Genomic DNA, 27,669 nt, shown 5'->3' on the forward strand with positions numbered 1-27,669 from the left:
GTATAGCTTGTGTCTCCAAATGTCATCCCTGTTACAAGGCCAGAATTTCATGAACTTCACTGTGGAAAGGTGATATGTTGATATGCTTCAGTTTGCTGCCATGTGTCTGGTTTCACATTTGTCTCCAGCGATCATGAGGTAAAATAGATCTGAAACCATTGCCATTTTGATTGACAATCCCCTTATCCAAACGGCTTACTAATTAACCTAGTTATTATCAATTGCCCCACTTGGCACAGAAGTAATTTCCATGCCTAGTTTTGATTTATATTTGGAGTTGTCGTTCAATGTGAAATCAACAAAAAATGTCACTATGTCATCAGATTTAGGTTAAAAGTTAGGCAAAAAAAGGACAAAATCCCCTTACTTTGATGACTTTTTCAAATCTAATCAGTTTTCCACATTTGATTCAACATCATCCTGTATATTATTTGGGCTGAAATTATATGGAAACAACGTTTGATTCAAACCACTTTTTGGCCAGTCTGTCTTATCAATTGGTAAATTGCAGTGCATGTGGGGGAATGGTGTTCGGAATTTAAAAAAAAAAAGTTTTTCCACTTAGAACCTAAGTAAACTCACCCCATTCTGTACAAATGTGCGTTACCGCGACATTCAAACGAGGCTACAAAGAAAACTAATGGGACTGTAGTGACTGTGGTGACTTCAAAATCGGGGGTGTGAGCAAGATTTCTATTCAAGCGTTGATCGACATGGTAATGGCTCTATAGTATTGGAGAAAAGTTTTTTAAAACGGTTACATCACGCATAAAGCAACTATTTCTGTCTTACAATCTCTCTCCGCCAGGTGTAGCACTATTCTCATCCTTTAAAAACAAGAAATGGACAGTGACGGGGGTAAGGGGAGGATACCTCGTCATTTTTTTGCGTCATCATTGCATACGATCATCATTCTCAAAGCCACTGTTTACTTCTTAGATCACTTTAGCACCGCCCTAAAAAGCCGATTCAAATTCGACACAAACCTTCAAATAGGTATGTAATGACACATTATATAAACTCTTTATAGTGTTTTATTTACATTTAGAGGCGGTAAGGTGATAAGTTGGACAGATCAAGTGAAAAAAAGCAATTTTTCCACACATCTCTCCATCTCACTATCCCGCATTAGTTCCGCTTCCCCACCCGCCATTTTTAAAAAGACCGACAGGGCTCATTGCCTGCTTGAATTATGCAGAAACGGGCAGAGTTTAGGTCATGTAATTGATTATGTTGGAAAGGAGAGAAATTGTGCTTTACAATGGTATTGACATTACAGTTTATCTGGAAGTATTACGTTTGGGGGGCGCTAAAATAAGGGCAATTGTCACGGACCAAGGCGATGTACGAGTTTACGTTACAGGTTGCTCAACCTTCATAGTTTCACCGCGCGTAAAGGTGGTGTAATTATGAAGGAAATAATGTTGAAAATAAGGCGTATCTGTAGACACACCTTCATTTATTTGATCTCCACCCCAAACGAACAGCGAGTGAATAACATGCCATTCTCATGCTTAAATTCAAGGTCAGAATACGCGTAGAGAGAAAAGTGCATTAAATAAGAATAGAATTTACGTTCCATTTACAAGCGCTTAACTCGGGACAGAATTCCTCCCTATGAGAGTGAAAGAGCGCCTCAGTCTATTGAGAGGTGTTGGGCGGAGAAATCGGGAAGGAGAGAGTGTAGCCTCAGAGAGTTAGCCAGAAGAAACAATTACAGAAGCAGCGAGGTAGAGAAACAGAAAGAGGGGGAACGATAGAGAGAGGGAGTTACCAATGGCCCCCTCTCTCTAACATGATCCAACTTTAATGTGAGCCATCAGTCAGTGGCGTCGCTGAGCCTGGACACAGACAGAGGAAGACGGGATGAGGGAGGAGAGAAGAGGTGGAGGGAGGAAGAGACAGATTGATGCAGCAAGCAGCAGGGGGGCATAAACAGTACCCGTTTGGAGAAGATGCTGATTTATATGGTTCCCCTTGACTGCTGGGAGACACTCAGACACACTCAGCGCTCAGCAAGCCCCTCAAAGGTTTCCATAATGAAGGATGCAGATAATTTAGATACGTAGCCATACATTCGATGAGTTTGACTGCAGACTACCCATTTCTAACAATGCAACGCACTGTACAACAATGTCCTTAAATGTGCGCGTTATATGTGTAATTTCATCCAAACCACGTCTTAAATCTTTGCAGACTAACACAATCGAATCTAATTTGACCATCTGTCTTGTAAGAAGAAATGGACTAAATATCTTAAGGATTACAACAGTACCGCTGTGAAACAGAGCACACGCCGTCGCTCTACTACTACATCATCAATGTTCATCAATGATTTAATTGAACGGAAATGACACTTTAGTCAGTATGTCAGAACGATAACCTCTATTCTACAAAGTATCCAGGAGATGGCAGCATAGCCATGTGGATGTGAGAGAGAGAGAGAGCTCTTATCACGTTGAAGACCGCTGCTGAGTCTCGGTTTACTGATGTTACTGATGCATGAGAAATCTACTGAGAGATACAGGGTACCTGGGTACCTCTATGTCCCGCGGTGTAAGCTCGCAACTTTTAAAGGAGGAACCGCTGTATCTAATCGCTTGCTTCAGATATATATTAAACATGTGGAAACCACATAACTATGCACACAGATTATCAAGTTATCAAACAAGTGCCCTCTTAACATTAAGTGATTGCAAGCCACAATACAGATGAGCTCATTTTAAGCACATCATCCAATTGCCATATGTTTTATTTCAGGATTGTCTCTCCACAGCCTCAGTTTACGAAAGTAATATGCTTCAGTGTCTCTGTTAGACAACATGCACATTATGAGACATGTACATTAATCACATGTAGCCTATGGAAGCCTATGGAATTAAAGTTAACAACCCATCCTCATCTTAAAGACAGTCACACTCTCTATCAAATTGACAGCCACCAGAGGTGATCTTTTCATATGCCTGAGCTATAGATTTTTTTTCTCTCACTTTACCACCATTGACCACCACCACTTTGCGGATATGAGATGAGTATTGAGCACCAGTGGCAGAGGGAGGTCCTGTAAAAATCCTTTCCTTTGTTCAATATCTAAATCAAGTCAGTAACATTTTGTCAATAACAGGTAGTCATACATAAATATCTAATGGCAAGTTATGATTTGTTTTACAATAATGATTTTGTGCTGCCACATAGGCCTGATACAGAGAAAAAACCCATAGTGCAGCATCTAAAAGCCTTTGTGAATGGATAACCTCCAAAAAGTGGAAAGACACGAGGCCTTTCCCGGTTATTACTTTTCCCAGGCCTGATTGGATTGATTTGTCATTTGCAACAGAGAGCTCGGCCACGGGACTGTGGATAATCCAATTTATCGCTTTTTCATTTATTACACATTTTTTCTGGCTTTTGGGTCCAGTGTCACATCGATTCTTTGATCGCTTGCTTAGCTGGCTCCTAATGAGCTTCCGTTTGAACCACTGCATAATTACCATCCTACTTCCCTAGCTCTGTTGTCTCTGGGCATGCCATTGACATCAGTTGAAGAAGACAATTCCAAACATAATACTTGAAGTGGTGTGTCATAATAGCTGCATTATTCTCTTCTAAGAGATAAATCCTTAACCTAATAATGTAACAAAAATGTTGGATATCAAAACCTCTGTTTAGGGGACCTGCGTGGTTCTTGTACCAGCTCCGAACAACATTTCTGCTTACAAATCGATCTGTGCACACCGTAGATCGAAATGGCTTGCGTTGAGCGGCAGCCCTGGTTCTCGCAGACACAGAGAGATTATACATAAAGATCTGCGGGGCACACATAGAGGTCCTATTAAAGCCTAACACACATATATATAAAAGTATTAAACAATTATTTGAATATACAGAGGGGCAAAAAGGTATTTAGTCAGTCACCAATTGTGCAAGTTCTCCCACTTAAAAATATGAGAGAGGCCTGTAATCTTCATCATAGGTAGTACACTTCAACTATGACAGACAAAATTAGAAAAAAAATCCAGAAAATCACATTGTAGGATTTTTAATGAATTTATTTGCAAATTATGGTGGAAAATAAGTATTTGGTCACCTACAAACAAGCAAGATTTCTACCTCTCACAGACCTGTAACTTCTTCTTTAAGAGGCTCCTCTGTCCTCTCCTCGTTACCTGTATTAATGGTACCTGTTTGAACTTGTAATCAGTATAAAAGACACCTGTCCACAACCTCAAACAGTCACACTCAAAACTCCACTATGGCCAAGACCAAAGAGCTGTCAAAGGATACCAGAAACAAAATTGTAGACCTTCACCAGGCTGGGAAGACTGAATCTGCAATAGGTAAGCAGCTTGGTTTGAAGAAATCAACTGTGGGAGCAATTATTAGGAAATGGAAGACATACAAGACCACTGATAATCTCCTTCGATCTGGGGCTCCACGCAAGATCTCACCCCGTGGGGTCAAAATGATCAGAATAACGGTGAGCAAAAATCCCAGAACCACACGGGGGGACCTAGTGAATGACCTGCAGAGAGCTGGGACCAAAGTAACAAAGCCTACCATCAGTAACACACTACGCCGCCAGGGACTCAAATCCTGCAGTGCCAGACGTGTCCCCCTGCTTAAGCCAGTACATGTCCAGGCCCTTCTGAAGTTTGCTAGAGAGCATTTGGATGATCCAAAAAAAGATTGGGATAATGTCATATGGTCAGATGAAACCAAAATATAAATTTTTGGTAAAACTCAACTCGTTGTGTTTGGAGGACAAAGAATGCTGAGTTGCATCCAAAGAACACCATATCTACTGTGAAGCATGGGGGTGGAAACATCATGCTTTGGGGCTGTTTTTCTGCAAAGGGACCAGGACGACTGATCCGTGTAAAGGAAAGAATGAATGGGGCCATGTATCGTGAGATTTTGAGTGAAAACCTCCTTCCATCAGCAAGGGCATTGAAGATGAAACGTGGCTGGGTCTTCCAGCATGACAATGATCCCAAACACACTGCCCGGGCAATGAAGGAGTGGCTTCGTAAGAAGCATTTCAAGGTCCTGGAGTGGCCTAGCCAGTCTCCAGATCTCAACCCCATAGAAAATCTTTGGAGGGAGTTGAAAGTCTGTGTTGCCCAGCAACAGCCCCAAAACATCACTGCCAAAATAACAGCAACAGTGTATGAAAACCTTGTGAAGTCTTACAGAAAACGTTTGACCTCTGTCATTGCCAACAAAGGGTATATAACAAAGTATTGAGATAAACTTTTGTTATTGACCAAATACTTATTTTCCAGCATAATTTGCTAATAAATTCATAAAAAAATCCTACAATGTGATTTTCTGGATTTTTTTCCTTCTCATTTTTTCTGTCATAGTTGAACTCTACCTATGATGAAAATTACAGGCTTCTCTCATCTTTTTAAGTGGGAGAACTTGCACAATTGGTGGCTGACTAAATACTTTTTTGCCCCACTGTATGTAGAATTTGGCCTTTACTACTATAGCCCATAGAAACATATTGAATAACACATTCATAAATGGCAAAAAAGCCATATCTAGGAGATATAACAAAGCGCAGGAAATATATATATAGTGTAGTATATATATACACTACAGGTCAAAAGTTGTAGAACACCTACTCATTCAAGGGTTTTTCTTTATTTTTACTATTTACTACATTGCAGAATGAAAGTGAAGACATCAAAACTATGAAATAACACATACAGAATCATGTAGTAACCAATAAAGTGTTTAACAAATCAAAATATATTATATATTTGAGATTCTTTAAATAGCCACCCTTTGCCTTGACAGCTTTACACACTCTCTCGCATTCTCTCAACCTGCTTCATGAGGTCACCTGGAGTGCATTTCAATTAACAGGTGTTAAGAACAGCTCAAATAAGCAAGGAGAAATGACAGTCCATCATTACTTTAAGACATGAAGGTCAGTCAATACGGAACATTTCAAGAACTTTGAAAGTTTCTTCAAGTGCAGTCGCAAAAACCATCAAACGCCATGATGAAACTGGCTCTCATGAGGACCGCCACAGATATGGAAGACCCGGAGTTACCACTGCGGCAGAGGATAAGTTCATTAGAGTTACCAGCCTCAGAAATTGCAACCCAAATAAATGCTTCACAGAGTTCAAGTATCAAGACACATTTCAAAATCAACTGTTCAGAGGAGAATCAGGCGAATTGCTGCAAAGAAACCATGACTCAGTCGCAGAATGGTGAACTTCCTAAATGACTGAGAGTTTGACTGTGTGATATTAGATTGCTTCTTGTGTAAATATTTTCTATCTGGATTTTAATGACTTAAAAGAAGAGACTTGATTGGGCCAAGAAACACGAGCAATGGACATCAGACTAGTGAAAATGAATCCTTTGGTCTGGAGTCAAAATTTGATATTTTTGGTTCTAACTTCCGTGTCTTTCTGAGACGCGGTGTGTGTGAATGGATGATCTCTGCATGTGTATTTCCCATCGTAAAGCATGGAATAGGAGGTGTTATGGTGTGGGGGTGTTTTGCTGTTGACACTGTCTGCGATTTATTTAGCGTTTCAAGGCACACTTAACCAGCATGTCTACCACAGCATTCTGCAGCAATACGCTATCCCATCTAGTTTGGGCTTAGTGGGACTATCATTTGTTTTTCAACAGGACAATGACCCAATACACCTCCAGGCTGTGTAAGGGCTATTTTACCAAGAAGGCGAGTGATCGAGTGCTACATCAGATGACCTGGCATCCACAATCCCCCAACCTCAACCAAATGTAGATGGTTTGGGATAAATTGGACCGTAGAGTGAAGGAAAAGCAGCCAACAAGTGCTCAGTATATGTAGGAACTCCTTCAAGACGGTTGGAAAAGCATTCCAGGTGAAGTTGGTTGAGAAAATACCAAAAGTTTGCAAAGCTGTCATCAAGGCAAAGGGTGGCTATTTGAAGATAGGGTGTACATGCACAACCTCCAAACTTCCATTCACTTGTATGTGCTACCTTCAGACAAGTCCCGGAGCGTAGAGCAAAATGGAGAACGCTGTGTTCATGTTCTTTCGGACGCTACAGACGTTTTCGTGAGAAGACCAATTCTTGGGATGTCTCATTGTCAGACAAACAACGCTGTAGCTTGGCCACCTTCCACCACAGGCCGACAGAGGCGGATGCGGTGGATTGCATCGCAGTCCATGGAAAAAAAAACTCCAGCTTAAACTGACGGATTTTGATTGGGATTGTTTTTATTATGTGACTTAGATTGAGGCATGGGTGCGTCAATAGACTGTTAAGGACTTTAAAGTACTTAGTATTCTAATTCCTAATTCTGTGAGTATACCTCTTCTGCCTGTGTGACTTAGGATGTGAAATATGACACTTTAAGCTGGGATTTCCCTCCTACCATTTAATTCGCTCTTCGGACTGTCCATCAACTCCTGGCTGAACCCTAAGTCACAGCCACTGACAAAGCACATGCCTGCAATCCTTATGCCGTATTCACCTGCTAGTCGGAACTAGGACACTCGAACTGGTTGAACACAACACGTGTATAACTACAACAATTCGGAGTTCCAACTAGCGCGTGATCGTGGCATTACATCATAGCGCAGCAGGAGAGAGTGGTTTCGTCACTCTCGCACATTCACTTTATCAAAGTAATGTAAAATAATTCACACATTTAAAATTTTAAAAACACTTTCTATTTGTCATATATGTACATATTAATATGAGATGAAAGGCAAGTTCCTATCGAGTTCAGGAAGCCAAGTCAGAGATGTTTTGATCAAGAAAGATCTTTAGAAAATCTGCCCATTTTTTATGTCACTAAACATTAAAATATGTATTTTAGTTTATAGTTTATAATTCGATTGTGCTATAATAAAGAAAGCATATGTCATTTCAAGCTGGATTCATACAGATTTGTTGAATAGGAAATACAGTACATCATATAAAATATTTGTACTGTGTACTTGAGATTGAGTCCTCAAAAGTGACCAAATCTCACCTATTTAAAAAAAAACGTTTCTTGGAGTATGCAGCATTACTAGTTATTGGTCATGCCCCTCATGATATTTTTGGGGGGTTTTACACATACTCCAGCATCTTATTTATTTAACTAGGCAAGTCAGTTAAGAACAAATTCTTATTTACAATGACATACAAGGAATTTGGATTTGATCTAGCAACCTTTTGGTTGCTGGCCCAACACTCTAACCACTAGGCTACCTGCCACCCCAGGCATAACAAGCAATACAGATAAACATGTCTTATTACAAGCAGCTTAACCATAGGCCTGTTGCAACTTAAAGGCCTATGCTATTTCCTGTATGAATCATAAAGCAGTTAAAGGTCAAATGCAGGCGTTTTTATCACGTCAAACCATTTCTGGTTAACAATTTGTCAGTGCTTAAAATGTACTTTTTGGTCCACCAGGCACTCCAATTTTACCAAATCTACCTGCCACTCCAATTTTTCACCAGCCAAAATATATATATTTTTGCTGCTAAATGTATTATTAGTAAGAAGTAACTAATGTGGTATATTGAATCATTTAATTTCTTGTGACAAGTTTTTTAAACCAAAATAACACAGAAGCGACAAAAATGTTCACCTGCTCCTTTAAGGGAGGGAGGTTACCGTGGTTCTAGTGCGACTCGAGTCATGTTTGTACCTGTGAGATTGAGTCTGACTAGTAGAAGTGTTGTCTTCTCTCAGTTGAAACTCAAATACAGAAAAACAACCTAGATTGTGAACAAAACACTGTACACTGAAGAAAAATATAAATGCAACATGCAACAATTTCAAAGATTTTACTGAGTTGCAATATATAGAATGAAATCAGTCAATTGAAATAAATTCATTAGGCCCCAATCTATGGATTTCAGGGGTGCAACTGGGCAGGGGTGCATATACCCAGGCCCACCCACTAGGGGGACAGGCCCACCCACCGGGGGGCCAGGCCCAGCCAATCGGGATGAGTTTTTCCCCACAAAAGTGCTTTATTACAGATATAAATAATATTCAGCACCTCCTCCCCCTCCTCAGATAATCCCGCAGGTGAAGAAGCCGGATGTGGAGGTCCTGGGCTGGTGTGGTTACATGTGGTCTGTGGTTGTGAGGCCAGTTGGATGTACTGCCAAATTCTCTAAAATGATGTTGGAGGTGGCTTATGGTAGAGAAATTAATATGAAATTATCTGGAAACAGCTCAGGTGGACATCCCTGCAGTCAGCATGCCAATTGCACATCTGTGGCATTGTGTTGTGTGACAAAACTGCATATTTTGGAGTGGCCCTTTATTGTGTATATTTCACTCAGCTCTTCACATGCGTACAGCCCCCAGCCAGGCAGTGTTGCAGCGCGAGGTTATAGGATTCGTAGTTTTTTGACTTTGTGTGATTTAATTGACCAGATATGAAACAAAATTACTGAAAAACTTTGAAAGCAGCTACTGCAGCACTTATTTTACTATAAATGTGATCATACTTTTATGATCAGACTATTTTTATTCACAAATGCGATTGAAATTCTCGCACTGTGGCGCACTGACCACCTGCCAAGGTGGCTGGTGAAATAGACATCTACCCACCAATGCCAAAATCTACCTGCAGGTGACATGTTCATTTTTGGCCCTGGTAACAATCAAGTACCTTACTTTGATTGGTTTCAATTCAAATGGCCAAAAAGAAGAAGAAATGCTTCTTCTCAAGCAATACTTTTTATAGGACTGTTTGGGAGTGGTCTGAGTGTGGGTCCTAATTGGAGGAGCCTAATGGGAGGGACATGTAACCTGAAAATTAGCTGGCAGAGAGGAGGAACAACTCTATTTCTTATTGATCTCATAACCATAACCGCCTGGTGATGTTACCAGGCAGTACAAAACCCGACCCTTGCAAAACAAGTTGAAATTTCTGGCGGCCTTTTCGAACAGCTCTTATACTAAAAGTGCTTTTTACAGTACTATTCCAACATAGTGTGTACATTTATTTAAACCACAAGAAAATCACGTTTTTTTACTGCACTGCCCCTTTAAACATTTCAGTCTTGACCTGAACACTTTCCTTTTTCATACTTCATAAGGTTATAAGGTTATAAGGTTATGCCATGTGTGTAAATGCTGTCATCGTAACATGTTAAAATAAATAGCTCTTATGTCTGCCATAATATATGCCATTTAGCAGACGCTTTTATCCAAAGCGACTTACAGTCATGTGTGCATACATTCTACGTATGGGTGGTCCCGGGAATCAAACCCACTACCCTGGCGTTACAAGCGCCATGCTCTACCAACTGAGCTACAGAAGGACCATGCCATCATCTGTTCGATGTTGTATGAACTTGTTAACTCGCTGACACACCGATCACGTGCTGATATATTGGCTTTGGGCAGAGCAGATGTGCAGTGAGGCTGGCTGAAGGACAGGTAGCAGAACAAATAGCAGCAGGTGAAGGTTTAGCCCCACCTTCACATCGACCCGTCTTAGTGGCATTTATCAAGTTCTTGACAAGGCTTGATATGTTTGTATGAGCAAATATGAGAAAACACAAAACCCTTTACAGGACAATTAAGCGTAATGTGTTTTCATGGATCCGTATGGAGACTAATGGTGTTTTCATGACCATTAAGTGGTCAATTTTCACTTAACAAGTGGGGGTTTCAAGTGTAGTGGTTGTTCACATTGTTAATCTACAGCATATGGTTTTGCAGATGTTGTGCAAGCAATGGTACAAGCCCAAAGTGGTTCTCAGTGAAATGGAGTAGGGTTTACAGGCATTTTAACACATCTCAAGAGATATCAAAATGAGAGGTTATATTTCAGCTACTTGGGACATTGGATGTTTCACGGAGATAGGTTGATGTCCGGATTAGTGCAGAGGCATGATGTGTTCACAAAAAGATACAAATCCAGCTTCATTCATCCGATTTTGTCTCGTCACAAGCTGCCATTGGGGACCCACAGCCATGACTTGCATAAAAGTGTCGGAAGAAACAAAACCATGGGGGTGTCTTAAGCAATCATAAAAATGATTTTTACAATGATTACAAACACAGCACGGCATAAAGGAACACTGATTATTGATACGATAGCAGGTCTGCATAGAAAACAAAGAGTGTGCTTTTATGTACCGTGCTCTGTGTCACCTGTAGATTGAGTCTCTCCTTTCAAGCACTATAATTAAGTATTAGTATTTAGTAATTATTTATTAAAATGTGTACCATTACCATACTCAGAATGCCTTACGGGACTGCACTTAAACCTGGTTTAAAAAGGTTGGGCAATATTTTGGATGAATAAAACGACAAGAGTACACTCTCAGACAACATTTCTTTAATACAAAGTCAACATATCTACATACACAGTGGGTTTTAAACCAATCATTGTTTCAGTTAGAAGTAACAGTTTGAAAGCGATAGCACTTGGCCCTCACAAAAAGAAAAACTATTTTGCTTGAGTTTGGGTTCTTTATCTTTTTGTATGTATACGTTCTATTATTTTGGAGTCATTTTTCTATTTCGTTCATTTCCCCCCCTCTGTGGAACATTGCAGTAATTTGGCTGCTGTTGTCAAAAGTCTGGCATCTTTACATGAAGTCAAAGAGTAACACGTCGCACGAGCTTCCAAAGACGTCCACTGTCTTGGTTTTTGGCATAACCAAAACCAGTCTTTGAATTCAGTCACAAAAAAAAGTCCTCATTTCAAGATTTAGTTCATATGAAATGGTTAGATTCCCACTGTTCTTTTCTCCTGGTCTTTGCATCACACGGCTCCTCCTCATCTAGTCCTGATTCATTCTGCATCCCGTAACAAAACATGACAACAACAACAAAAAAGGAACACAGTATGGTTCTATACAAGTCTTATGTGAGCAAAACATATTACATCATTTCATGAATCAGGGGGCAGCGGTAGTGTAGTTCTCTGCCCCCAATGGCTGTGACCTCGCACTATGGCCAGTTGCTAAATAGCAAAATGATCTCCTCTTTCTCCCTTTGACTGCCAATGGACTGTCTACTTCTTGGCTTTTTAGGCAGTTGGGAAAACTAGCACTTCTCCTTTTTTTGGGGGGAGCTTTTGTTTAGGAAAGGAATAGTCCTTTGGTTGCCATCATTTGCCATGTCTGGAGAAGGAAGCAGTGTTCACTTTGCAAGAAGCCTGTGCTGAGGTAAATGTTATGGGTCCTCACTGACCTGTCTCATAACAGAGTTAGCTGTGGGTGGCTAGTAGGGGATATTGCTAACATGGCATATAATGACAAATAAATTGGGGACTTAAGAACAGGGAACAGTGGAATACAAATGTTACAAAGGGAGAAAGCACGCTTTTACAAACACCAGGAACTTTGCAATGAGTCGAACCTTATAGTTGCAGTTCAGTCTTTGATTTGAAGGTAAGATAGCATCGAGGGTCAAATGATACAAATACATATAATCTATATATTTGTTTATTTACAGGTATTATATTCGGGATCATAGTTGATATCTAACAAAGGGATAATCATGTTGTGTCTGAAAAGAAAGACAAAATTAAAAGGAGGGACGAAAGGGACTTCTGATAAAGAGGGAGATCATAGTCTGTACATGGTCAAAAAGTACAGTACCTTTTAGTCTGGCAAATTCATAAAAAATGTGTAATAATGTAGTTTGCCTCTAATTGAATGCTTTGTATACTATTTCAATCTACTATCTATGAAAATAATACTCAAACGAATACTAATAACTACTGTTAATGATAATAATAATTTCAACGATAATTAAAAATGCCATCTCCTTATCGGCACAGGTCTACCAAGTGGTAGGAATTTAAAAAGGGGTTGTAGGAGCGGCGCTCGGCTCGACAATTCCCCTCATTGTTCCCAGAGAAACAAACAATATTTCCCAAGGTTAAGGTTATGGTTACAAAAAAATATATATATACAAAAATCCATCATAATTTTACATGAGTAATTGAAAATTTATGGGTAAAAGAAAAACAACTAAATTCATACTAAGAGTTTGGGTATATTTTTATATTCTGTATTTAAATATATATGTATGTGTGAATGTGCGATATATAAGTATATATGCACACATCCACACAAACACATGTTATACTTAACATTTCTACAGTGAAAAAATAGAATGTATTTTAACATAATATGAACAAATAAGCATTTATTTCTTACTGCTAATTAAAAAATGTGATACAATATCTCTGTTAAAAAACAAAAACTAAAATAAAAGTCAGCTATGTAAAGTAAAATAACAATAGTCATCATAATACAACATTAATGTTTCCATAATGTTACAATAACAATAAGGCTTTTTTGGAAATAAGAAAGACTACACACAGTTCCTTTCATCACTCTGTTAGTGTACATACCAATCGAAAACCCTTCATAGAAGCCAATGTAAAAGTATACTCCTGGGTATACCAAAGCACTGACCTCTGATAAAAAAAAATGAAATTGGGGGCTTTGAGGGCTTGTTTTTATCAGACACATGTACATAGTGAGTAGAATCGGCCCTGCTATCGTTTAGGTTTTCAAGTTTGGTGATGTGCAATTCATTTGTATCGTGGCTATACCTTTCACCTCACGACATCCCAATCAAACATGGCCACCTCTTCCGCAGTCAACTTCAGTGGCCTTTGGCCTATAGGTGGAAGGGAAAGACTGGAACCTTTCTCTGGGGTTATCAACTCAGTTCCTCACAACATTGAACTAGTTTAGAGGACTAGTTTCTTCGCTAAGCTTGGGACTAAAATGTCTAGTGAGAGATGGAGGAGGAGGATGGGGGGGGCAATAACATGTGGATGCGCTTTCCATGACCAGACCTGGCACCTCCATTGTCATCCCAAAGAGTTACACCTACAGCATACAGGAGAATAAGCAGCATGTTTGGTATCGACAGAAAACCCCAGAAACACAAGTAATTGTAAGACGACGTAACAAGTGATTACAATGGGTTGTTGGTCACTGTACACGTTTGCGGAGAGCCCAGTTGCCGCCATTCACCATTCATTCCCCGACCTCATGTGGTGATTTCACTCGTTGTAGCCTAAAGGCCGCCTGAGCTCACCATTCAAAATGGTGGACACTGCACCAGTAACTCATGGCACAACTAGTCCTGAACGAAGAGTGATCGTAAAAAGTAATGGGACATGTTTGTCATTTCTCTGGTCTTGCAAGGGCGGTCATTTGCCCAGTGTCCTTGGTGACCGAGGCTATGAGAGATATACCAGTGGTTACTGTATAAACATGTGGGGTTTGTTCTCAACAGCACAACAAAAAAAAAAAAACGGTCCACAAGTCAAGTGCTAGAGAAACTGACGCAGTAAATTGATTGAATTGGCATTTGACAAAGTCCACCTATGGTTGTCACTTTAAGACACCGTCCTCACTTTCACCCAGACTATTCTTTACTGCAGAGGCTCCTCTTATCCCAAAGAGTTGAAGGGATATAGGGATGCCCTTTGTGGGTATGATGGACACTTGAAGAGTTGTGAGTTTGGAGTTTGAAAGGTCATACCAGAACTATGGGCAGTAGAAGTTCTCTTGCTAGAAAGAGATGAGAGTGGTAGGGGGTACCGAATGGGGGTTGACTTCTCTTGCCAGTACCTTAGCGTTAACTCGGTGTGTTAGTCTCATCACCGGTGTCCGACGTTTTGGGGGACAATCATCTGTGTTCACAGGCAACCACAGTTAGGCCATCAAAAGTGTTAATAAACAATTAGGAACTCTGAACCTCTGCCCTAAAATGTTAAAAAAATAAGACAGCTTCCCTCATCCAAGCTACATCCAGTCCACCCTTTTCTCAGTTTTTCAATTCTTTAGCTTTTTTTTTTTACCACAGTCACGTTCACCTAGTCACTTTTCCTTCATTTTTCTGTTATCTTTGTATTGTTTGTACGTAGTTGTTTTTTTTAAATAGATGTCCACAAAATGTTTACAATGTCAACCGCCACATCTGAACACTTGAGGTAAGGTTAGCAGTCTGACACTTTTGATTATTCCCACCCCACAGCTTGAGCCGCCACTTTTGGTTCCTTTCTCCCGAGTGAGGGCGTCAGTTGGTTTTGCTGATGGAATCGTTTACACTTTCCTCACCGGCATCAAAGTCCATTAGGTCCAATTGGAATTGCACTATTGTTTGTGTTTTAAATGGATTTCTTTACAACAACAAAACATTGACAATTAGTTTGCTTTCCTGTTGGTTGAATTTTGTTTTCTGTTTGTTGTTGTTGTTTTTTGTTGTTATTGTTGTTGTTGTTGTTGTTGTCGCCATTTCAAATTTCAAGCACGTTTCTATGGCTCAGGAGACTGTTGAGGGGGACAACGGTTCGGGGGACGAGATGGCTTTTTACGTTGCATAGTGATCAAAGCTTCCTAGGTACTCCAGACCCGCCTGGTAGGAAAACTGATATTCATCCTGCATAGACAAAAGACAACATATGAAACATTAATATCACATGGTGACAGCAGCAGAAAAGAGAATCCTACACTGTTCAATGCAATACTACAAAGCCAGCAGCTCTAAGACTTACAGAGAGTACCAATGCTTACGCAATTCCGATGCGTATTCTTAGCACCCGTGGCCAAACTATATATTTTTTTAAACACAAGGACCACAACATCCACAAAGGCCTGTGGGTCTAGAGTGGAAACGTCAAAACTCTTTTTTCCTTCTTCACCGAGGTGGCACTTAAAATGTATTCAAATTCATGACGTCAAAATTAGCAAAAAAAAATTGTTCTCTTCCTGTGACTTTTGGAATTTTTCGATGCTCCCTGACTGTCTATCTTTCATTTTGATAACTGTTAGCAAGCTGGGCAGAGTGAGGAGACTATAACTCTAGGTCCATTATCACTTCTACCCAGTTTCAATTTAGCTTTTAGTCATGGAAATGTCGATTGAGATCGTTTTTCATGAAACCTTTTTGAAATAGCCGTCTTTGTATCAAAGATAATTGTGTAGTCTAATTGTGTAGTCTAGAGCGATTTTCTAGGTTAGCTAGCCAGCTATTGTCGTTCTTTTAACGCAACGTAACGTAATCAACACTGCTAGCTAGCCAGCTAGCCCCCGAATAGTAGCACTGTAGAAACTATTACACTCAACGGAACGACTTGATTAGTGTAGTGTCAACAACGCAGCTACTGCCAGCTAGCCTACTTCAGCAGTACTGTATCATTTTAATCATTTTAGTCAATAAGATTCTTGCTACGTAAGCTTAACTTTCTGAACATTCGAGACGTGTAGTCCACTTGTCATTCCAATCTCCTTGCATTAGCGTAGCCTCTTCTGTAGCCTGTCAACTATGTGTCTGTCTATCCCTGTTCTCTCCTCTCTGCACAGACCACACAAACGCTCCACACCGCGTGGCCGCGGCCACCTAATCTGGTGGTCCCAGCGCGTACGACCCACGTGGAGTTCCAGGTCTCCGGTAGCCTCTGGAACTGCCGATCTGCGGCCAACAAGGCAGAGTTCATCTCAGCCTATGCCTCCCTCCAGTCCCTCGACTTCTTGGCACTGACGGAAACATGGATCACCACAGATAACACTGCTACTCCTACTGCTCTCTCCTCGTCCGCCCACGTGTTCTCGCACACCCCGAGAGCTTCTGGTCAGCGGGGTGGTGGCACCGGGATCCTCATCTCTCCCAAGTGGTCATTCTCTCTTTCTCCCCTTACCCATCTGTCTATCGCCTCCTTTGAATTCAATGCTGTCACAGTTACCAGCCCTTTCAAGCTTAACATCCTTATCATTTATCGCCCTCCAGGTTCCCTTGGAGAGTTCATCAATGAGCTTGATGCCTTGATAAGCTCCTTTCCTGAGGACGGCTCACCTCTCACAGTTCTGGGCGACTTTAACCTCCCCACGTCTACCTTTGACTCATTCCTCTCTGCCTCCTTCTTTCCACTCCTCTCCTCTTTTGACCTCACCCTCTCACCTTCCCCCCCTACTCACAAGGCAGGCAATACGCTTGACCTCATCTTTACTAGATGCTGTTCTTCCACTAACCTCATTGCAACTCCCCTCCAAGTCTCCGACCACTACCTTGTATCCTTTTCCCTCTCGCTCTCATCCAACACTTCCCACACTGCCCCTACTCAGATGGTATCGCGCCGTCCCAACCTTCGCTCTCTCTCCCCCGCTACTCTCTCCTCTTCCATCCTATCATCTCTTCCCTCTGCTCAAACCTTCTCCAACCTATCTCCTGATTCTGCCTCCTCAACCCTCCTCTCCTCCCTTTCTGCATCCTTTGACTCTCTATGTCCCCTATGCTCCAGGCCGGCTCGGTCCTCCCCTCCCGCTCCGTGGCTCGACGACTCATTGCGAGCTCACAGAACAGGGCTCCGGGCAGCCGAGCGGAAATGGAGGAAAACTCGCCTCCCTGCGGACCTGGCATCCTTTCACTCCCTCCTCTCTACATTTTCCTCCTCTGTCTCTGCTGCTAAAGCCACTTTCTACCATTCTAAATTCCAAGCATCTGCCTCTAACCCTAGGAAGCTCTTTGCCACCTTCTCCTCCCTCCTGAATCCTCCTCACACTCCCCCCTCCTCCCTCTCTGCAGATGACTTCGTCAACCATTTTGAAAAGAAGGTTGACGACATCCGATCCTCGTTTGCTAAGTCAAACGACACCGCTGGTTCTGCTCACACTGCCCTACCCTATGCTCTGACCTCTTTCTCCCCTCTCTCTCCAGATGAAATCTCGCGTCTTGTGACGGCCGGCCGCCCAACAACCTGCCCGCTTGACCCTATCCCCTCCTCTCTTCTCCAGACCATTTCCGGAGACCTTCTCCCTTACCTCACCTCGCTCATCAACTCATCCCTGACCGCTGGCTACGTCCCTTCCGTCTTCAAGAGAGCGAGAGTTGCACCCCTTCTGAAAAAACCTACACTCGATCCCTCCGATGTCAACAACTACAGACCAGTATCCCTTCTCTCTTTTCTCTCCAAAACTCTTGAGCGTGCCGTCCTTGGCCAGCTCTACCGCTATCTCTCTCAGAATGACCTTCTTGATCCAAATCAGTCAGGTTTCAAGACTAGTCATTCAACTGAGACTGCTCTTCTCTGTATCACGGAGGCGCTCCGCACTGCTAAAGCTAACTCTCTCTCCTCTGCTCTCATCCTTCTAGACCTATCGGCTGCCTTCGATACTGTGAACCATCAGATCCTCCTCTCCACCCTCTCCGAGTTGGGCATCTCCGGCGCGGCCCACGCTTGGATTGCGTCCTAGCTGACAGGTCGCTCCTACCAGGTGGCGTGGCGAGAATCTGTCTCCTCACCACGCGCTCTCACCACTGGTGTCCCCCAGGGCTCTGTTCTAGGCCCTCTCTTATTCTCGCTATACACCAAGTCACTTGGCTCTGTCATAACCTCACATGGTCTCTCCTATCATTGCTATGCAGACGACACACAATTAATCTTCTCCTTTCCCCCTTCTGATGACCAGGTGGCGAATCGCATCTCTGCATGTCTGGCAGACATATCAGTGTGGATGACGGATCACCACCTCAAGCTGAACCTCAGCAAGACGGAGCTCCTCTTCCTCCCGGGGAAGGACTGCCCGTTCCATGATCTCGCCATCACGGTTGACAACTCCATTGTGTCCTCCTCCCAGAGCGCTAAGAACCTTGGCGTGATCCTGGACAACACCCTGTCGTTCTCAACTAACATCAAGGCGGTGTCCCGTTCCTGTAGGTTCATGCTCTACAACATCCGCAGAGTACGACCCTGCCTCACACAGGAAGCGGCGCAGGACCTAATCCAGGCACTTGTCATCTCCCGTCTTGATTACTGCAACTCGCTGTTGGCTGGGCTCCCTGCCTGTGCCATTAAACCCCTACAACTCATCCAGAACGCCGCAGCCCGTCTGGTGTTCAACCTTCCCAAGTTCTCTCACGTCACCCCGCTCCTCCGCTCTCTCCACTGGCTTCCAGTTGAAGCTCGCATCCGCTACAAGACCATGGTGCTTGCCTACGGAGCTGTGAGGGGAACGGCACCTCAGTACCTCCAGGCTCTGATCAGGCCCTACACCCAAACAAGGGCACTGCGTTCATCCACCTCTGGCCTGCTCGCCTCCCTACCACTGAGGAAGTACAGTTCCCGCTCAGCCCAGTCAAAACTGTTCGCTGCTCTGGCCCCCCAATGGTGGAACAAACCCCCTCACGACGCCAGGACAGCGGAGTCAATCACCACCTTCCGGAGACACCTGAAACCCCACCTCTTCAAGGAATACCTAGGATAGGGTAAGTAATCCTTCTCAACCCCCCACCTATAAAGATTTAGATGCACTATTGTAAAGTGGCTGTTCCACTGGATGTCATAAGGTGTATGCACCAATTTGTAAGTCGCTCTGGACAAGAGCGTCTGCTAAATTACTTAAATGTAAAATGTAAATGTAAATAAAATAAAAAATGACCACCCACAGGTCGGATTGAATAGGCTCACCCTAGGGCCTTGAGCTTCACACATGTGGTCTAGAGTGACCTCTCACCTCTGTCTGCACCATGGCCGGCCTCTGTGTCCGCAGCATCTTGACCGTTTGGAAGATGTCCACCACGCCCTCGTAGCGCATCCTCTCTAGCACGATGCTTAGCGTGATGAAAACACCAGTCCGGCCAACTCCCGCGCTGGGAAAAACAACAACACACACACACAACAGATGAAGTCCAACTCTACACCAAGAGCTCTATCTTGCGTGCATTTAAAAAAAAGTTGTCTAAAGTGTATTGGCTGGTTTAAAGCTAGAGTCCTTTATTGAAACAATACCAAACCACCTCTGTTTTGGTAAAAAAAGCTGAGGGATGGGCCTGGAGAAATATAACCACTCTCAGAGAGAGCCATGGATGCAAGGACTGACCATCCATGATATTAAAATTGTAGGTTGAACCATGTTTTGAGGCTCGTTTACATTTACATAATTTAGAAACATTGGAGTAAAACACGCTCTTATTTTGGATTCTGACGGAGTACGACAGTCTGAACTAAGCCCATGAGGCATGTATAAGTTATATTCTTCAAGAATCAAATCGGTATATATCATTCATTTATATGTCAAAATAAAAATGTGTGCAGCGACGTCGACTTAAAAAGTATGAATGAATGGAGAATCTCCATTGAACATTATTCTTAGTCTAGAACGAGGTTTATTCATCCACGTCCAGGAAACCAGGCCTAAATATGGGTCTAGGGAAATCAAGTTCTAGTAACAGCTATTATGTGTCCATTTGGTTCATTCTATGTTCTTTCTTCTGTCCCTGGATACCAGTCATCATCTGCCGTCGCTAGACAGTTTAACGCCTGGTTTTAAAAAGATCATGTGAGAGATAATCTTGACGTGAGGAACGTACACGTTCCACTTTGATGCCCGCCCGCCCGCACAACACACATGCACGTACACAATCTCAAAAGCATTCGTGCACACACACACACACACACACACACACCCGCATATGAGCACGCACGCACACGCACACATACATGCACACATGCTTGTACACAATCTTGAACACACGCAAATGCATACACGTACAGTTGAAGTCAGAGGTTTACATACACTTAGGTTGGAGTCATTAAAACTTGTTTTCAACCACTCCACGAATTTCTTGTTAACAGACTATAGTTTTGGCAAGTCGGTTAGGACATCTACTTTGTGCATAACACAAGTAATTTTACCAAAAATTGTTTACAGCTAGATTATTTCACTGGTATCACAATTCCAGTGGGTCAGAAGTCTACATACACTAAGTTGACTGTGCCTTTACACAGCTTGGAAAATTCCAGAAAATTATGTCATGGCTTTAGAAGCTTCTGATAGGCTAGTTAACATCATATGAGTCAATTGGATGTGTACATGTGGATGTAATTCAAGGCCTACCTTCAAACTCACTTTCTCTTCGCTTGACATCATGTGAAAATCTAAAGAAATCAGCCAAGACCTCAGAAAACAAATTGTAGACCTCCACAAGTCTGGTTCATCCTTGGGAGCAATTTCCAAACGCCTGAAGGTACCACGTCTGTGCAAACAATAGTACGCAAGCACAAACACCATGGGACCACGTTGCCGTTATACCGCTCAGGAAGGAGACGAGTTCTGTCTCCTAGAGATTAAAGTACTTTGGTGCAAAAAGTGCAAATTAATCCCAGAACAACAGCAAAGGACCATGTGAAGATGCTAGAGGAAACAGGAACACAAGTATCCATATCCACAGTAAAACGAGTCCTATATCGACATAACCTGAAAGGCCTCTCAGCAAGGAAGAAACCACTGCTCCAAAACCGCCATAAAAAAGCCACACTACAGTTTGCAACTGCACATGGGGACAAAGATCGTACTTTTTGGAGAAATGTCCTCTGGTCTGATGAAACAAAAATAGAACTGTTTGGACGTAATGACCATCGTTATGTTTGGAGGAAAAAGGGGGAGGCTTGCGAGCTGAAGAACACCATCCCAACCATGATGCACGGGGGTGGCAGCATCATGTTGTGGGGGTGCTTTGCGGCAGGAGGGACTGGTGCACTTCACAAAATAGATGGCGTCATGAGGTAGGAAAATGATGTGGATATATTGAAGCAACATCTCAAGACATCAGTCATGAAGTTAAAGCTTGGTCGTAAATGGGTCTTAAGGACAACAATGTCAAGGTATTGGAGTGGCCATCACAAAGCCCTGACCTCAATCCTATAGAAAATGTTTAGGCAGAACTGAAAAAGAGTGTGTGCGCAAGGAGACCTACAAACCTGACTCAGTTACACCAGCTCTGTCAGGAGGAATGTGACAGAATTCACCCAACTTACTGTGGGAAGCTTGTGGAAAGCTACCCTAAACACTTGGCCCAATTTAAACATTTTAAAGGCAATGCTAACAAATACTAATTGATTGTATGTAAACTTCTGACCCACTGGGAATGTGATGAAAGAAAGAAAAGCTGAAATAAATAATTCTCTCTACTATTATTCTGACATTTCACATTCTTAAAATAAAGTGGTGATCCTAAGTGACCTAAGACAGGGAATTTTTTTACTAGGATTAAATGTCAGGAATTGTGAAAAACTGAGTTTAAATGTATTTGACTAAGGTGTATGTAAACTTCCGACTTCAACTGTATGAGCGCGCGTGCGCACACACACACACACACACACACACACACACACACACACACACACACACACACACACACACACACACACACACACACACACACACACACACACACACACACACACACACATTGAATCATTAAGCCCCCATTGCAAACCTTTCCCTGCAACAGTCCCCAGAAATAGGGCGAGTCTTAACTCTGATCCTGAAATACTTGAGGGCTGTCTCCGTAAGCTACTTTGGTGTGAAATGACTTCCACTTCACCAATGGAACAATAATTGATTTGACAACAGATTTATTTTTCTCTCTTACCCGCCCCATGACAGTTTCTGAAAGGTTACAACGTTTTTACCAAAGATAACTTTCACCATTTTCTACCTCGAAAACTTCCGACAGTAGATTGACTGAACAAGACACCAGCGACAACCCCCCCCACCCCCCACCCCCCAAAAGAACCTCAGCTGTGGACTATGTCACCACAAACCCCCTACTGTTTACCCCCTTCTGTCCTTTCAACCCCCCTTTCCCTCCTCCATTCCTACACACTAACCCCATCCTCTCCTGGTGTGTGAAGAAAGCTCTTCCTGGGGAGCTGGTCACAGCTTGTCATATGGCTCTTAAAGTCCATCAAACCCTTTTAAATAGATAGACTTCCAAATCTAACCGCCGTGGAAAGCAGCATTGAATGAGAGGATTTACACTCCCATTCACAGAAAGTAATCAGGCAATTAATGACAAAAACCATGTGGCTCTATTTAGACAGGAATTGGGGAGGCATTAGAATAGAGAGAAAAAGAGAGGGAGAGAGAGTTGTTTGTTTATTTGGATCCCCATTAGCTTTTGCAGAGGCAGCAGTTATTCTTCCTGGGGTTCACAAAAAACATAAAACATGACAAGTCAAAAAATAAATCATAATAATACAAACAATACAACTAAATACTGTGCATAATGTGTGTGTGTGCCTGGGTGTGCATGTGTTTGTGTATGTGTCCCCTCAAAGTCCCCGCCGTTCCATGACATGTTGTTTAATCTTTTTTTTTTTCAAGTTAATTTTGCTGTTTACCATAGTAAGTGGAGATGGAAGGAAGTTCCATGTAATCATGGCTCTGGGGACTTGGGGACTGTGAAGAAACCCTTGGTGGCATGTCTTCTTGGGTAATGTAAGGGTGTCTGACCTGAATGTTATTTGATTATGCAGACAAGCTGGAATTTTCATCAAAGTAATACTTCTCGTAATAACTAGAAGAGAAGCAGTTATTCTCTCATCAATCCACAACCGGGAGAGACGTTGTTGATGTTAGTTCTGTGTGTGCAGTTAAGGGCAAGGCGTGCTGCTCTGTTTTGAGCCGGGTGCAACTTTGCTAGGTCTTTCTTTGCTGCACTTGACCATATTACCGGACAATAAATCAAGATGGGACAAGACCAGAGCCTGAACAACTAGGGTAGTTGATTTTTTGTGTAAAAAAAAAACGCTAAGGGGTTGGGTTAAATGCGGAAGACACATTTCCGTTGAATGCATTCAGTTGTGCGACTGACTAGGTATCCCCCCTTTTCCTTTCCTTCACAACAACTTTAGCAATATGACTTGACCATGACAATTGACCATCCAGCTTCCTCAACTTGCTCAATGGTCACACCCTTTATACACAACTCCAGTTGAGGTTTAGGTCATAGAGAATGTGCTCAACCAAATGAAATACTTTTAGTTTTAGATGTATTTAAGACCCGTTTATTATTAATCACCCATTCGGATACTGACTGTAACTCTCAGTGAGCTTTCAGTGAGCTCACTGGCTTTGGGTGCTGATTTGTGAAATCATCCACATAAATAGTAATTCTAGCTTTGTGTAAGGGCAAATCATTTCTAAAAAGAGTAACGGCATAAGGCAACTGCCCTGAGGGACACTGCACGGTACATATCTGATGTTAGAGAAGCTTCCACTGAAGAACACTCTCTGGGTTCTACTGATTTGGAAGATTGATTAAAGTTAAGGGGAAAATGCAACCCATTGAGAAAATATATGGAGGGATAAAAGATAAAGGAAGAAAGAGGGGGATAGAAAGGAAGAAAGTGAGGGAAAGAAAATAATTATGTACCATTTTTTGATATGACACAGTGTGAGTAGTTGGTATTTGGTATTTTAGTATGATCCCCATTAGTTGTTGCAAAAGCAGCATCTACTCTTCCTGGGGTCCACACAAAACATGAAACATAATACAGAACATCAATAGACAAGAACAGTTCAAAGACAGAACTAAATATATACATTTAAAAAAAGGCACAGGTAGCCTACACAATGCTCACACACAAACTATCTAGGTCTAATAAGGGAAGGCGAGGTGTTGCTTTCTGTTTTTTAAATGTTTTACTTTATATGGCTAAGGGGCAGCAATTCCACGTTTGGAGGAAAAGTGTGCCCAAAGTAAACTGCCTGCTACTCAGTCCCAGTTGCGAATATATGCATATTATTGGTAGATTGTTAGAAAACACTCTGACTTTTCTAAAACTGTTACAGTGATGTCTGAGTATAACAGAACTCATATGGCAGGCAAAAACCTGAGAAAAATCCAACCAGGAAGTGGGAAATCTGAGGTTTGTAGTTTTTGAACTCTTGGCCTATCGAATACACAGTGTCTATGGGGTCACTTCCACTAGATGTCAACAGTCTTTAGAAACTTGTTTGAGGCTTCTACTATAAAGGGCTCTTTGAGTCAGTGGTCTGGCAGAGTGCCGGGCTGGTCACGCGCATTCACATGAGAGGTAGCTCGCGTTCCCATTGCTTTTCTGAAGACAAAGGAATTCTCTGGTGGAAACATTATTGAAGACTTATGTTTAAAAACATCCTAAAGTTTGATTCTATACATCATTTGACATGTTTCTACGGACTGTAACGGAACTTCTGAACTTTTGCCTGAAGTTTAGATTGTGTACTGAACGCGCAAACCAAAAGGAGTTATTTGGACATAAATGATGGACTTTATGGAAAAAATCTAACATTTATTGTGGAACTGGGATTCCTGGGAGTGCATTCTGATGAAGATCATCAAAGGTAAGTTAATATTTATAATGCTATTTCGGACTTATGTTGACTCCAAAATGGCGGATATCTTTTGGGGTTGTTTTGGTCTCTGATCGCTGTACTCAGATTATTGCATGGTTTGCTTTTTCTGTAAAGTTTTTTAAAAATCTGACACAGCGGTTGCATTAAGGAGAAGTATATCTTTAAATCTGTGAATAACACTTGTATCTTTTGTTTATTATGAGTATTTATGGAAATATATGTGGCTCTGTGCAAATTCACAGGATGTTTTGGAGGCAAAGCCAAATGTAAACTGAGGTTTTTGGATATAAATATGTACTTGATTGAACAAAACATACATGTATTGTGTAACATGTTGTCCCGGGAGTGTCATCTGATGAAGAATATCAATGGTTAGTGATTAATTTTATCTCTATTTATGCTTTTCGTGACTCCTCTCTTTGGTTGAAAATCGCTGTATGCTTTCTGTGACTAGGTGCTGACCTAACATAATGATATATTCTGCTTTCGCCGAAAAGCTTTTTTGAAATCGGACAATGTGGTTGGATTAACTTCTTGAGTGTAGGGGGCAGGATTTTCATTTTTGGCTTAAAAAAACGTACCAATTTGAAACGGCCTATTTCTCAGGCCCAGAAACTAGAATAAAATAGGATATGCATATAATTGTCAGATTAGGATAGAAAACACTCTAAAGTATAACAGAACTTATATTGCAGGCGAAAACCTGAGGAAAATCAAACAAGGAAGTGCTGTTTTTCCTGAAAGCTCTCTGTTCCATTGGATGCCGTGACTCCATTTAAAGGGATATCAACCAGATTCCCTTTCCTTTGGCTTCCTCAAGGTGTCAAGAGTCTTTAGACATAGTATCAGGCTTTTATTTTGAAAAATGAGCGAGAAAGATAACATTGCGTGGATAGCTGGGTGTTCGCAGAGTTTTTCTTGCGCAACAGAGTGGGGCAGCCATTGTCTCTCCCTTTCCTATTGAAAAAGCGACAGTCCCAGTTGATATATTATCGATTATATATTTTAAAAACAACCTGAGGATTGATTATAAAAAACGTTTGACATGTTTCTGTGGACATTACGGATACTACTTGGAATTTTCGTCTGCGATGTCGTGACCGCTCGAGCCTGTGGATTTCTGAACATAACGCACCAAACAAATGGAGCTATTTTGGATATTAAAATAATCTTTATGGAACAAAATGAACATTTATTGTGTAACTGGGAGTCTCGTGAGTGCAAACATCCGAAGATCATCAAAGGTAAGCGATTTAATCTATTGCTTTTCTGACATTCGTGACCAAACTACTTGGCTGCTAGTGTTTGTAATATTTTGTCTACTGAGAGATGTTCTTACATAAACGCTTGTTATGCTTTTGCAGAAAAGCTGTATTGACATCTGACATGCCAGGTGGATTAACAACAAGCTAAGCTGTGATGTGCTATATTGCACTTGTGATTTCATGAAAATTAAATATTTTTAGTAATTTAATTTGAATTTAGCGCGCTGCAATTCAGCTGGTGTTGATGAAAATGATCCCGCTAAAGGGATGGGTGCGTCAAGAAGTTAAGGAGAATTTTATATTTAAAATGGTGCCTAATACTTGTATGTTTGAGAAAATTGAATTATGAGATTTTTGTTGATTGAATTTGGCGCCCTGCAATTTCATTGGCTGTTGGCGAGGGGTTCCGCTAGCGGAACAGGTTTGCTGTTTACTTGAGCAATATGAGATGGAAGGACGTTCCATGCAATTAGGGCTGTACATAATACTGTATGCGTTCTTGAATTTGTTCTGGATATGGGGACTGGGAAAATACCCCTGGTGGTATGTCTGGTGGGATAAGTGTGTGTGTCAGAGCTGTGTGTAAGTTGACTATGCAAACAATTTGGAATTTTAAACACATTAATGTTTCTTATAAAAAAGTTTACAATCTAAAGTAACACGAAGTAATTTAGACTCCTCAACTTGTTCAACAGCCACACCATTTATTACCAGAATCAGCTGAGGTCTAGAACTTAAGGAATGACTTGTACCAAATACAATGCTCTTAGTTTTAGAGATGTTCAGGACCAGTTTATTACTGGCCGCCCATTCCAAAACAGACTGCAACTCTTTGTTATGGGTTTCAGTGTCTTCATTAGCTGTGGTTGCCAATGCATATATGGTTGAATCATCAGCATAAATGGACACACATGCTTTGTTTAATGCCAGTGGAAGGTCATTGGCAAAAATAGAAAAGAGTAGAGGGCCTAGAGAGCTGCCCAGTGGTACACCACACGTTACATGTTTGACATTAGAGAAGCTTCCATTAAAGAAAACCCTTTTAGTCATATTAGATAGATAGCTCTGAATCCACAATATGGCAGAGGTTAAAAACCAGGTCAATAATATCAAAGGGTGCACTGAAATCTAACAGTACAGCTCCCACAATCTTCTAATTATGAATTTCTTTCAACCAATCATCAGTCATTTGTGTCAGTGCAGTACATGTTGAGTGCCTTTATAAGCTTGCTGAAAGTAAGTTGTTTGCTTTTTATTACAGAGAAATAG

General features: G+C 41.7%; 1 protein-coding gene across 11 annotated transcripts in view; it reads right to left on the minus strand.

Annotated features, from left to right (window-relative positions):
* Positions 1-11,299: 11,299 nt before the first annotated feature.
* Positions 11,300-27,669, minus strand: part of LOC118386029 (receptor-type tyrosine-protein phosphatase S-like) — a 286,681-nt gene continuing 270,311 nt past the window's right edge. For all 11 annotated transcript variants that reach the window (XM_052526699.1, XM_052526698.1, XM_052526696.1 and 8 more), the window contains 2 exons: positions 19,466-19,601; positions 11,300-15,395 (listed from right to left, as the gene is read on the minus strand). In XM_052526699.1, the coding sequence (XP_052382659.1) occupies positions 15,327-15,395; positions 19,466-19,601 (205 nt within the window). In that variant the 3' untranslated portion in view covers positions 11,300-15,326. The remainder of the gene's footprint in view (positions 15,396-19,465; positions 19,602-27,669) is intronic.

This window comes from Oncorhynchus keta, chromosome 1 (assembly GCF_023373465.1).
Source record: "Oncorhynchus keta strain PuntledgeMale-10-30-2019 chromosome 1, Oket_V2, whole genome shotgun sequence".
Lineage (NCBI taxonomy): Eukaryota > Metazoa > Chordata > Actinopteri > Salmoniformes > Salmonidae > Oncorhynchus > Oncorhynchus keta.